The sequence below is a fragment of the Caretta caretta genome, chromosome 11, assembly GCF_965140235.1.
Source record: "Caretta caretta isolate rCarCar2 chromosome 11, rCarCar1.hap1, whole genome shotgun sequence".
NCBI classification, from domain to species: Eukaryota; Metazoa; Chordata; order Testudines; family Cheloniidae; genus Caretta; species Caretta caretta.
The window spans coordinates 69,748,962-69,761,063 of record NC_134216.1 but is presented as its reverse complement, the minus strand read 5'-3'; the positions used below and the strand labels follow the sequence as shown (position 1 = coordinate 69,761,063).

At 41.1% G+C, this 12,102-nt stretch overlaps 1 protein-coding gene across 39 annotated transcripts in view; it reads left to right on the top strand.

The window, feature by feature from the left end:
• LRRFIP1 (LRR binding FLII interacting protein 1) overlaps positions 1-12,102 on the top strand; it is a 186,653-nt gene that overhangs the window by 149,230 nt on the left and 25,321 nt on the right. For 34 of the 39 annotated variants that reach the window (XM_075118149.1, XM_075118148.1, XM_075118147.1 and 31 more), the window contains 3 exons: positions 5,915-5,947; positions 9,475-9,600; positions 11,105-11,176. In XM_075118149.1, coding sequence (XP_074974250.1) covers positions 5,915-5,947; positions 9,475-9,600; positions 11,105-11,176 — 231 coding nt within the window. The remainder of the gene's footprint in view (positions 1-5,914; positions 5,948-9,474; positions 9,601-11,104; positions 11,177-12,102) is intronic. The other 5 variants (XM_075118151.1, XM_048870159.2, XM_075118135.1 and 2 more) reach the window with 1 other exon arrangement.

Genomic DNA, 12,102 nt, shown 5'->3' with positions numbered 1-12,102 from the left:
TGAAAAATAACCTTCAAAAGAGGCTGAACTCTGATCTCTGTGGTGTGCTTATTTTACAAAGAACAGCTTGTACCCCTTGCCAAGTTACAATGCTGCACATAGGAATTTTACTGAAAACTACTCTACGTATGCCTTCCTTCTCTTGCATAACCCCCCATGAAATGATGGGGATCTGTTAATAGAGATTAATATTATACATTATTAACACACATAGATTTTGATTTATTTTAATAGAGTCCTACAATAAAAAGCTTTTACATTTTTATTAGGTGTATTCCTATTTATATTACTTTCTTGGCAGGTGGTACTTTCATTTTTTCTGTAGCATGTATTTATTAGCTATTTTTACAGTAAAAAGTATGGTGAGCAGTTCAGAGACAGTTAGGTTGTTCTCCATCGGTTTGCTTGTGTGATAGCAGTCTTTGTTGCACAGTAACTTGGAAGTTCAGCATTGTTTGGCAACAACTTTGTGTAACCTCAAAGAAAAACAAACTTTCTTTCATGAACTTTCACTGTTTACAGTTTCCACTTGGTTCAAATGTTAAGGGCCTTCTACCATGCTGATGTCAGTTCTTAACTAACAGGGGATACCAAGAATCCCCTCTTCTGGATGACTGGAGCTGAGGGCGTTTCTACACTACAGACTTTTGCCAATGCAAGTTACATCAGCATAAAAGCTGCTGCAGTTAATATATTGCTTGTGCATGTGCATACTTGGCTCCTTGTGTCCGCAGTGCAAGAACTCACCAGGAGTGTGGTGCACCATGGGTAGGTATCCCAGTATGCACCTCACCACCATTCAGTTCACTGTCTTTTGGGAAGTTTTGGCAAGACATGATGGGGCAGAAACGAGTCGTGCAGGAGTGACTGGGACTCCAGGGTCAGGTTCCCATCATAGCTCCATTTTCTGCAAGAGATGGTGAATTTAGCTGAAATCTCACTTCTGAGGGTAACAAAGGCACAGAGAGCACAGCTGTTGCTGGCGTCTCAAAGCCACCCAGACCTTTATGCTGCTAGCCTGTTGACTGCAATGGTGCCTGCTGAAGTTATTGCTAGCTGGCATAGGAAGGTGTCCTACTGTGGAGGAAGAAATAAGGCTGCCATCCCTAGAAACTTTTGGGAGAGGATTTACAATATACCTCCATGGAAGTTTCACTAAGATCTCTGAAGAGGATTCAAGGGAAACCCCTATGTACATAAACTGCTCCATATGGCCCCCCTACTAATTCTGCAGGGCAATGAAAAACCGATAGCAACTCTACCTCTTTATTGTACCACTGCCTCTTCTAGTACAAGTAAATTAATGAAAAGTCAGTACCTGTGTCCTGCTAAGCTGGGGGGAGGGATCAGTACATCATTGTAGTGGGAAATACAATTACACATGTACCTGAGGTTCCTTCCCCTGCATCAGGATTCCCTGTGCTCAACTGCTGGCACTGACTGGACTGCAGTGGAATCTCAAACAGCTCCTGACTCGTGGAATAGCTGGACCCCGCAGTCACAGGACCCCCACTCTCCTCACTGTTCACACTAGGGGCCTTGGAGTATCCACAGTGGTGTGTAGGGTAGCAGTGGGGTGTTTGCCAAATATGACATGCAACTCTTTGTAAAAGCAGAAGGTCTGCTGCTCAGCACCAGATTGATTGTTGGCCTCTCTGGCCTTCTGATATGCCTGCTGCAGTTCCTTTACTTTCACACAGCACGGCTGCTGATCCTTGTCGCACCCCTTCCCCTGCATCTCCTGTACAATATGCTCATAGATGTCCATGTTTCTGTGGCTGGTCCATAGCTGTGCTTGCACAGCCTGTTCTCTCCACAGGCCCTGCAGATAAAATATCTCCTGTCTGCTCCAGGCAGGAGCATGTCTGGCGTGTGTAGCCACCATGGCTGGTTGGGCAGTTGCACACAACAATGGAGAGCTGCTAGGTGTACTTGCCAAGATAGACAATCAGGAAAAGGCATTTCAAAAATTTGTGGGGTTTTAATGGGGGTGGGGGACTTCTGGTCTCTGTGACCCTGGACAGTGAGTTGACAACTGTGACCAGAGCAGTCAGTATTGGGCATTGTGGACTGGAGGACTGTTAGGGTTGACAAAGGTAATGCAATATCTACATTCTTGCTGTGTCGACTTCAATACATGGACCATGGCTCAGTGCCACTTGGGAAGGTGCTGTTACTCTGTTGGCATAATGGAGCACTTACATTGGTGGGAGGCAAATTTAAGTGTAGACTTATGCACAATTAGGTTGACACAAGGTGGCCTGTGTCACTCTAACATTATGGTGTAGACAAGGCCTTAGCTTGGAGCTTAAAATGTCCCTAAAGGGATCTCTCAAGGGACCTACTATTCTCCTTAAATTACCATATAAAACTCACCTGAAGAGCCATCAGATATTGGAATTTGCATACTTTCCATGCTTGGTGTTGCCTCTAAGATTTCTTCTTCTATTATCTACAGTTTCTTTATCAATTTCATGTATCTTTGGCAAGCCTGCTACTTCCAGATATTTTTGAATCACTTCAGAGCTTGGTGTATCTGAAGTAGAGTGGGTTTATAATAAGCAGCAAAAGTAGCACGCATCACTAGGGTGTGTATCTGTTGCTGGCTGTTAATTGGTGGCATAATGGTTGCTTTTGAATCCCTATAAGTTTAAGACAGTAATTTACCACATTTATTTCCTGTTCCATAAAATATCGGCTTTATGTATCTAAGGGCTTTTTCAGTGGCATGTGTCATCAACATATTTAGTTTCCCACTAATATTAGTTAACTATTTATATACTTTTTTGAACCTGGAGTTTTATGAATCTCTTCTGATTTTAATTTTTCTTAATCTCCTTTTTCAATTGAGAGGTTCTGCTTATCAGCTGACCCCTAAAAACTTCTCCAAATGCATCCCATAGAAGATAACTCTTTACATTTATATCATTTGAAAATATTGAACAATGTCCTCATTAATTGTTGTCGTCCAGTTTTTGTCCTGGAGAATCAAACTCATTTTCCATACATCATCTTTGAGACCCACCTCAACCATGCAGTATAACTTGTAATGGGATTATTTGGCCATGCCAGTTTCTGCAGATCTTGTCTGCTTCATTAAAGATTTAGAAACCAGCATTTCATAGAATCATAGAAGATTAGGGTTGGAAGAGACCTTAGGAGGTCATCTAGTCCAACCCCCTGCTCAAAGCAGGACCAACACCAACTAAATAATCCCAGCCATGGCTTTGACAAGCCAACCCTTAAAAGATGGAGATTCCACCACCTCCCTAGGTAACCCATTCCAGTGCTTCACCACCTCCTAGTGAAATAGTTTTTCCTAATATCCAACCTACACCTCCCCCACTGCAACTTGAGACGATTGCTCCTTGTTCAGTCACCTGCCACCACTGAGAACAGCCTACCTCAATCCTCTTTGGAACCCCCCTTCATGTAGTTGAAGGCTGCTAGCAAATCCCCCCTCACTCTTCTCTTCTGCAGACTAAATAAGCCCAGTTCCCTCAGCCTCTCCTCATAAATCATGTTCTCCAGCTCTGTACTTATTTTCATTGTCATCTGCTGGACTCTCTCCAATTTGTGCACATCCTTTCCGGGGGCGCCAAACTGGATGCAATACTCCAGATGTGGCCTTAGCAGAGCCGAATAGAGGGGAATAATCACTTCCCTTGATCTGCTGGTAATGCTCCTACTAATGCAGCTCAATATGCTGTTAGCTTTCTTGGCAACAAGGACACACTGTTGATATCCAGTTTCTCGTCCACTGTAATCCCCAGGTCCTTTTCTGCAGAACTGCTGATTAGCTAGTCGATTGCCAGCCTATAGTAGTGCATAGGATTCTTCTGTCTTAAGTGCAGGACTCTGCACTTGTCCTTATTGAACCTCCTCAGATTTCTTTTGGCCCAATCCTCCAATTTGTCTGTCACTCTGGACCCTATCATTACCCTCCAGCGTATCTACTCCTCCCCCCAGTTTAGTGTAATCCGCAAACTTTCTGAGGGTGCAGTCCATCCCATCATCCAGATCTCTGGTAACCTGAGTTGGAGTAGTTGGTACAAAAAAGGTTAATGCTACACCTATTTCTTTATCTATTTTTTCTTACCTATCAGATTTGTCCCAGTAAGAAATTGGTCTACACTTGAAGGCTTTTCCAAGTAGGATTTACCCTTCCCAAAGTGTTGCAGTATTTGAAAGAAATGTTTTTAAAATGTTCTTTGCTTTTGACTTGGATCTTAGACTGAGCCCACTATTGATAATAACTCAGCAGTTGTGCTGTTTAATAAAATAAACCATCCTTTGTTATTAAAATGATCATTAATCTGAAAATGCCTGTGTTTAGCAAATATGCCTTTGAAAGAAATAAAAAAGTAATCTTGAAACCAATTCTTTCCTGCCACAATCTGGTTCTCCTGAAAATGAGTTTCTTGAAGTGAAATAATCTGAGTGATTTTTTTAGTTCTACCAGACCTTTTTTCCTTTTAATGACATTACGTTGCCCTTTGACATTCAAAAATGATACCTTAAAGGGAAAGACACTGATAACTCGTTAGCTTTTCCAAAACTTGAAAGTTGTATGTTTCTTTGGCTATTTGAAGGCATGAACCATTGTATGGCAAATGTTTCATTTCTAATTATATTGTATTCATAATTGTGTGTTTGAGTGGGCTTGATTTCTGCTTGTGTACTTCCATAGTTAATTCCTTTATTAATTCTTTTTACTACCTTTGCAGCCCCTCCCTCTGCGTTCACCTTCCTTTAAATCCAAAAATAAAATACCAAAATAGCATCTGCATCAGTCCTCAAATGACTGAATTGCTGAGCCCTAAACAGAGATGGACAAAATTTTACTTGGAATGCTCTGTTCCATTTTTTCAAATAAGGTCAATGTTCCATTTCAGCCTATTCGGAAAAGAACATTTTGATTTTTTTAAAGTTATTTTTTAGTTCCATTTTATATTATATAACATTTTAAAAGGTGAAATTGGAACAAGATGTTTTATCAGGCTGAAATATTTTTATCCAAAATAAAACTTCTTGAATGTAGTTTCATGGGAATTTTTTGTTGTTGTGTTTGGAACTGAAATTTCAAATTTGCGGATTTTTGCTGCCCATCTCGTTCCCTAAACCACTGTACTCTCCCCTTGAACACTTGGACTACTTCTCTTTGCAATCCAAAGGAGGTACATTCTCTGCCAATGGGACCTCAACCCTTGCTCTTCAGGATAGATTACCATCTGATCATTTGCACTACATTGGGAGGATTTATATAGATGCCAAGGGCCCCTCCTTGTGCCTGTCTATTTTCTCCTGTCTCCTCCATGTGTGAGACACACTCTTCATATTTTATTTTTAATTTAAAGAACAGAGCTATAACAAAGTTATGCCCACCCCAAGACCACCTTCTGGTTAATCTCATTCATCTTTTCTTTTTCTACCCCCCTTTTCAGCATCTTATTATAGATTAGTTTCTAATCTGGAGTATGCTCTTGGGTGGCTGAGATTTGGATATGGATTTCTATTCCAAGTGATTTATATGTGGCCTATACACCTGTCTAATTTCTGAATGATTTGAAATTATTTGAAATATGGCTTTCTTGATTAAGGTAAAGAGCATTTATATAACATATGAGCAGTCCTAACAGAAAAGTTCACAAGCTTCACTTTATCAGTTAGAAGAATACCCCATCTTAAAATGTACTGTACACCAAGGAAGGCTTGAGAGGTGTGATCCAGACTGCTTCCTCCCACAAATGCTATTACAGTGCTATGTGTTGTGGTTGTTCTTTGAGCAGAATATCTTGCCAGTGAACCTTCTTCCTCAGAGCTAGGTTTAAAAGCAAACAGCCTGGCTTATTTTGTCTTCCCTTTGTCCAATATTATCCAATTATTGCTTCTAAATAATCTCTTTTGTTTGCAGGTTGAAGAAAGGCCAGAAAAAGACTTTGAGAAGGTAAGAGAGTTGACATTAATTATATTGATCATAACACATATCTTACCACTTTTCCATGTTAAACTTGCATTGAATTTGCACTAATTTTGAATAAAATCCATGACAGGATATAGCTTCATATAGTAAGAACATAAGAATGGTCATACTGGATCAGACCAGTGGTCCGTTTAGCCAAGAGCTTGTCTTCTGGCAGTGGCCAATACCAGATGCTTCGGAGGGAATTAATAGAACTGGGCCAATTATCAAGTGATCTGTGCCCTGTTATGTACACCCAGCTTCTGGCAATCAGAGGCTTAGCGACACCCAAAGCATGGGGTTGTGACCTTGACCATCTTGGCTAATCACCATTGATGGACCTATCCTCCATGAACTTATCTAATTCTTTTTGAGCCCTGTTATGGTTTTGGCCTTCACAACATCCTCTGGCAATGAGTTTCATAAGTTGACTATATGTTTTGTGAAGAAGTATTTCCTTATGTTTGTTTTAAACGTGTGGTCTGTTAATTTCATTGGGTGACCATTAGTTCTTGTATTATGTGAAACAGTAAATTATTCACTTCCTCCTTATTCACTTTCTCCACTCCATTCATGATTTTATAGTCCTCTATCATATCCCCCTCCTCAGCTGTCTCTTTACCAAGCTGACAAGTCCCAGTCTCTTAAATCTTTTATATGGAAGGTGTTCTATGCCTTTAATCATATTTGTTGCCCTTCTCTGTACCTTTTCCAATTCTTATGTATCTTTTTTGAGATGGGGGTGACCAGAACTACACCCAGTATTTGTGTGGGCATACCATGGATTTATATAGTGGCATAATGATATTTTCTGTCTTATCATCTATCCTTTTCCTAATGGTTCCTAACATTCTGTTAGCTTTTTTGATTGCCACTGCACACTGAGTGGATGTTTTCAGAAAACTATCCATGATGACTCCCAAGATCTTTCTTGAGTGGTAATAGCTACTTTAGATCCCATCATTTTGTAGGAATAGTTGGGATTATGTTTTCCAGTGCGTGTTACTTCACATTTATCAACACGTTTACCAGTCATCTGGTACAGAAGTCGATTTAAGCGATAGGTCACTGGGTGGGGGCTCGAGCCAGTTCTGTGTTGTATTGTTGAAAGGAAACCCCTAGATACTGAACCTGGCCCTTGATGCTGCTGGATTACCGCAGGGTCGAGGAACCCCAGTCGTGCCAAAGACTCCCTAGTGCTCGGTTCCACACAGATGCAGAACAAAATGGGGCGGGGGGGGGGGGGGGGAGGGAAGGGATAGCTCAGTGGTTTGAGCATTGGCCTGCTAAACCCAGTTCAATGAGGAATCTGGGGCAAAAAATGGGGATTGGTCCTGCTTTGAGCAGGGGGTTGGACTAGATGACCTCCTGAGGTCCCTTCCAACCCTGATATTCTAGGATTCCATGATTTTACTTCTGTATATAGCATTGGTAAGACCAATACTGCAATACTGTGTCCAGTTCTGGTGGTCACATTTTAAAAATATGTTGAAAAATCAGAGGGTACAGAAAAGAGCCATAAAAATGATTCAAGGGCAGGGGGAAAAAGTGTTAAAATGAGACTTAAAGAGATCAATCCGTTTAGCTTATCAAAAAGGTGACAGAGTTAACTTGATTATGGTGTGTAAGTACCTTGATGCAGAGAAAATACTTGGCACTAAAAGGCCTTTTTAATTTAGCAGAGATCGAGAATTAATGGCTGGAAGTTAAAGCCAGACAAATTCAAATTAGAAATAAGGTGCTGTGGTGGAGTAGACCCCCACCCAGTCAGGAGAGGGGTTAAAGAGCCCTTCTGGGTGCAATCAGCCTCAACCCAGTACATCTGTGAGGCTTGTCAAACCTAGAGTGGGGCAGGCCATGAAAAGGGAGGATCCGGATCCCTGCTCAGTGCAGAGTGATATTCTGAAGGAACAGGACTGCAACTCCGAGGTCCCCATCCCCTAAAAGTGCTGACTAGGGAACCAGCTTGAGACCATGGCTGCCCAGGCCCTCTCAGAAAAGAGGTACTTTTCTCATTTCTTCTTCAGATTCCCAAAGGACTACAACTCTGCTTGCTGTGGAAGAATACTAACTTCTTGTTTAAACTGCTTTAACTTCCTCTTGCAAGGGGGCCAACATCTTAAAAAGCACAGCCAGAGAGCAGTGCCCCCAACTCTGAGGCAAGAGCAGAGCCCACTCTCTCTCCAGGGGGGTGTCAGAGAGGTATAGCCTATTGCAGGCACAATTTTTTAGCAGTGGAGTATGATTAAGGCTACATTTTAGTCACGGGTATTTTTAGTAAAAGTCATGGACAGGTCACGACAGTAAACAAAAATTCACAGCCTGTGACCCTGTCCATGATTTTTACTATATACCCCAAACTAAAACTTGGGCATGGGGCTGCGGGGGGCAGTCCAGGAGTGCCAAAGAGGTGGCCCGGGAACCTGCTGGTGATGGCAGGGTGGGGGTGCGGTAGCAGCATACAGCCCAGGACCCCCCTGTTCCCTCTGCCTAGGAACTGCAGGGCCATGCCAGTGGGAGCCAGGGAGCCCCCCACCCTGAGGTAAGCATCCCCCACACGCCATAACCCCCTGTCCCTAGCCCTGAGCCCTCTCCAACACATTGAAACTGCTGCTGCTGGCCCAAGGGCTGCCGAGCTCAGGCAGCCCCTGAGCCAGCCACTGCAGATGTCATGGAGGTCATGGAAAGTTGCAGAATCTGAGACAGACTCGCAGCGTTAAGGATGATTAACCTTTGATATATACTACCAACGGAAGTGGTGTATTCTACATCTCTTGAGATCTTCAAATCAAAACTGAGTGCCTTTCTGGAAGAAATGTTATAGTCAAATGCAAGCTATTGGACTCAACGCAGAGGTAACTGGGTGAAATTTGATGTGAAATTTCTGTGATATTACAGGAGGCCACACAAGATTGTCCTTTCTGGCCTTAAAAATATCTGAATATTACAGAATAAATTCAGTGAGCTTCACCTTGCCCCATTGTAATGAAGTAAAACTCTCATCTGAGGCTCTGTACTTAAACACTGGCCGCTGCTGGGACTGCCAACGTGAGTGCCAATTATATAATTTTGGTGGTGTTGGACACTTCTCTACTGTGAATTGGACTGAATTAAAGGCACAGACTTGCTTCTCATAGCTCACCAATTAGATATCTGATGGTAACTTCTGTCAGTCAATTTCATCCTGTTCCAAATTTGAACTGATGCCCTCAAGGTGAAGGCTTCTGTCTCCATCAGTAGTCATACTATAAATGATCTGAAAAATCTCAGGACATAAAATTTGTTCAACGGAAGTTCTTTTGTGACCCACTGATGCACAGCATGTCTACTGATGATCCATTTGCTATAAATGAAAACAACTTTCTTTGTTCCAAAGAGATCATTTTGATCATTCTGACTTGGTATGCATATAAAGAGGCAGATCACATTCTCAAAATATTCACATGCATTCATTTTTGTGTTTAAAAAGGATTGTTTTATACCCATTTTATTTAAACTGTGTATGGTTCTAGGGAGTTCGTACTGTGTCAAGCTTATCAGCAGCTACGCTAGCCTCTCTGGGTGGAACTTCCTCCCGGAGAGGCAGTGGGGACACCTCCATCTCCGTTGATACTGAGGCATCCATTAGAGAAATAAAGGTAAGAAGTCTTTGTAAGTGACATGTATTGGTAGGAGCTGTCTCTTGCCAAGCAGAATGTATTTCTTCATGTCTTGAAGTTTCCCACTAAGTTTGACTTAGTAAGCAGTGGAATTATTTAAAAGCATAGTTTTATATTTCTCCATCAGTATGTGTGGGAAATTACACATGCAAATCAATATTGGCAGGAGTTACCAGAAACACCTAATTCATCTAAAGATTTAGCCCTCTTGCAGTCTAAAAGTGGGCAGTAACTGTGGTCTGTTTTATGCAGAGTTGTGTAGCTATTTTGGCCCCAGGATATGAGAGAGACAAGGTGGGGTGAGGTACTATCTTTTATTGGACCAGCTTCTGTTGGTGAGAGAGATGAGCCTTCATGGAGCTTTTCTTCGGGTGATCTGAAGAAGAACTCCATGTAAGTTTGAAAGCTTCTCTCTCTCTCTCTCTCTCTCACCAACAGAAGTTGGTCCAATAAAAGGTATTACCTCACCCACCTTATGGTATGTTTTGTATTTTAATTTTATTGGTTGGTTAAAAGAAATCTTATTTTTTGGAAAAATGGTGCATAGCTGTTCTAAAACGAGATGCTGTAGCACTACTGGACGTTATGGGCTTGCTGTAGGAATGGTTGGGCGAAACACTATGGCTTGTGTTATGCAGGAGATCAGACTAGATGATCGTAATAGTTCCATCTGGTATTAAAAACTATGGAAGTGGGAAACAAACCCAGTCCCTTTCTCTTTCCTTGGTCACCTCCAAATTATAATATTTTACTTCTTTTGCAGTTCTGGCATCAGGAGGTGACCAAGGAGAGAGAGAGATTGTGTAAAGCTTTAATTGGGCTCATAATTAAAATGAATGTCTTCATTCCATTTCCCAGTGGTATTTCCCACACTTCCTAGGGTGTCCTGTTAATGCTCATGTTCCTATTCTCTGAGACTTATCATAGAGTGATGTAGCTATGAGCACCTCACATGCACTAATAAATTTATCTTCACAACACCGCTGTTGGGTGCTAGTAGAGAAATATAAAAGAAAAGGAAGTCTTGTGGCACCTTAGAGACTAACCACATTTATTTGAGCATAAGCTTTCGTGAGCTACAGCTCACTTCATCGGATGCATTCCGATTTTACATATAGGGAGCTGAGGCAGAACGAGAGATAGAAAGGGACTTGCCCAATATCATACAGCCTGTGATAGAGCTGAAAACAGAATTCAGATCCCCTGAGTCACAATCTAGTTCGTTAACCACAAGACCATCCTTATTGTTGTAGAAACATCCTATTTTCCCAATCAAAATTATTAGGACAGGAATATACGTCTATTCAAGAAGGATGATTGGCTGAAAAGCCTGTAAATCTTTTTACAATGAAGTTTAGAAAACTCAAACTAGAGTAGAAACGTGTCTGTAAATGGGAATTTTGAACACCGGCTTCTCATTCAGCTGTCATAACTGCCCATTAGTTTTCTTGATATCATTCACTTTTCTTGCCATTTCCCTCAGGATATCAATGAGTTAAAGAACCAGATTCAGGATGTAGAAGGCAAATACATGCAGGGACTGAAAGAAATGAAGGTACTGGTTTATTGCAGACTGAACATGTGATATTAACATGAGCTAAACTTTCAGAGAGGCACAGCAAGAGACAGAACTAGAATTTAACCTGCATGCTTTTATGCTGAGGTTTGAATTAACTAAAAGCATTTAATCAGTGAGGAAAACATGCTGATGACCAGTAATCATTTCTTTGGATAATTCTTGGTAATCAGCACATGTAAATATTCTATTAGCCTCTGTAGAAAAGGTGATTAATGAGAACTCTTACTACTGCATGTCTTATATTTTGGTGTCTTGAGAATGTATTTAATTCTCCATCAACAACTGTAATATAAAGATTAGAGCATATAGAATACCAATCAGTTACTCCTTTTAAAATATGTCCATAATACAAGAACAGGAAATCACTCAAAATTTGAGGGTAAATTTAAAATAAAAGTAAATGCTGATTATTAAGCATGTAACTAACCTGTGGAGTTCAGTGACATGGGAAATCAAAGTTAAATACTGTAAATGTATTTTAAAAGGTACTTGGTAGAGAGTCCCAGTAAAACAATTGGTAAGTTATGCATACCTGAAGGAGAGGCAATCATATCTCATGCTATACAAGCAGCCCTGGTAAAACCTCCGTATTGTGTGGGGTAAACTGTCACAGCAGCTGCAGGGGAGGAATGCCTACAAATTCCATTAATGCACACAAGGATTTTGGTGTAGCAGCTAAATAAATGTATCAGTTTGACACTTTATACTACGTATTCAGCTGCATTGGCTCGCGTTTTGAAAAACAGAGGCATGTAAAGATGAGTGTACTGGGGACTTGGCATACCAGATATGCTAATATGGTACATATTAGCATAATTGTTAATTAAAATTAAAACTTTCTCTCATACTTTTTCCTCATTTGTTCAGTAGTACAAGATATTCGGTTACTGGCATCTTATGTG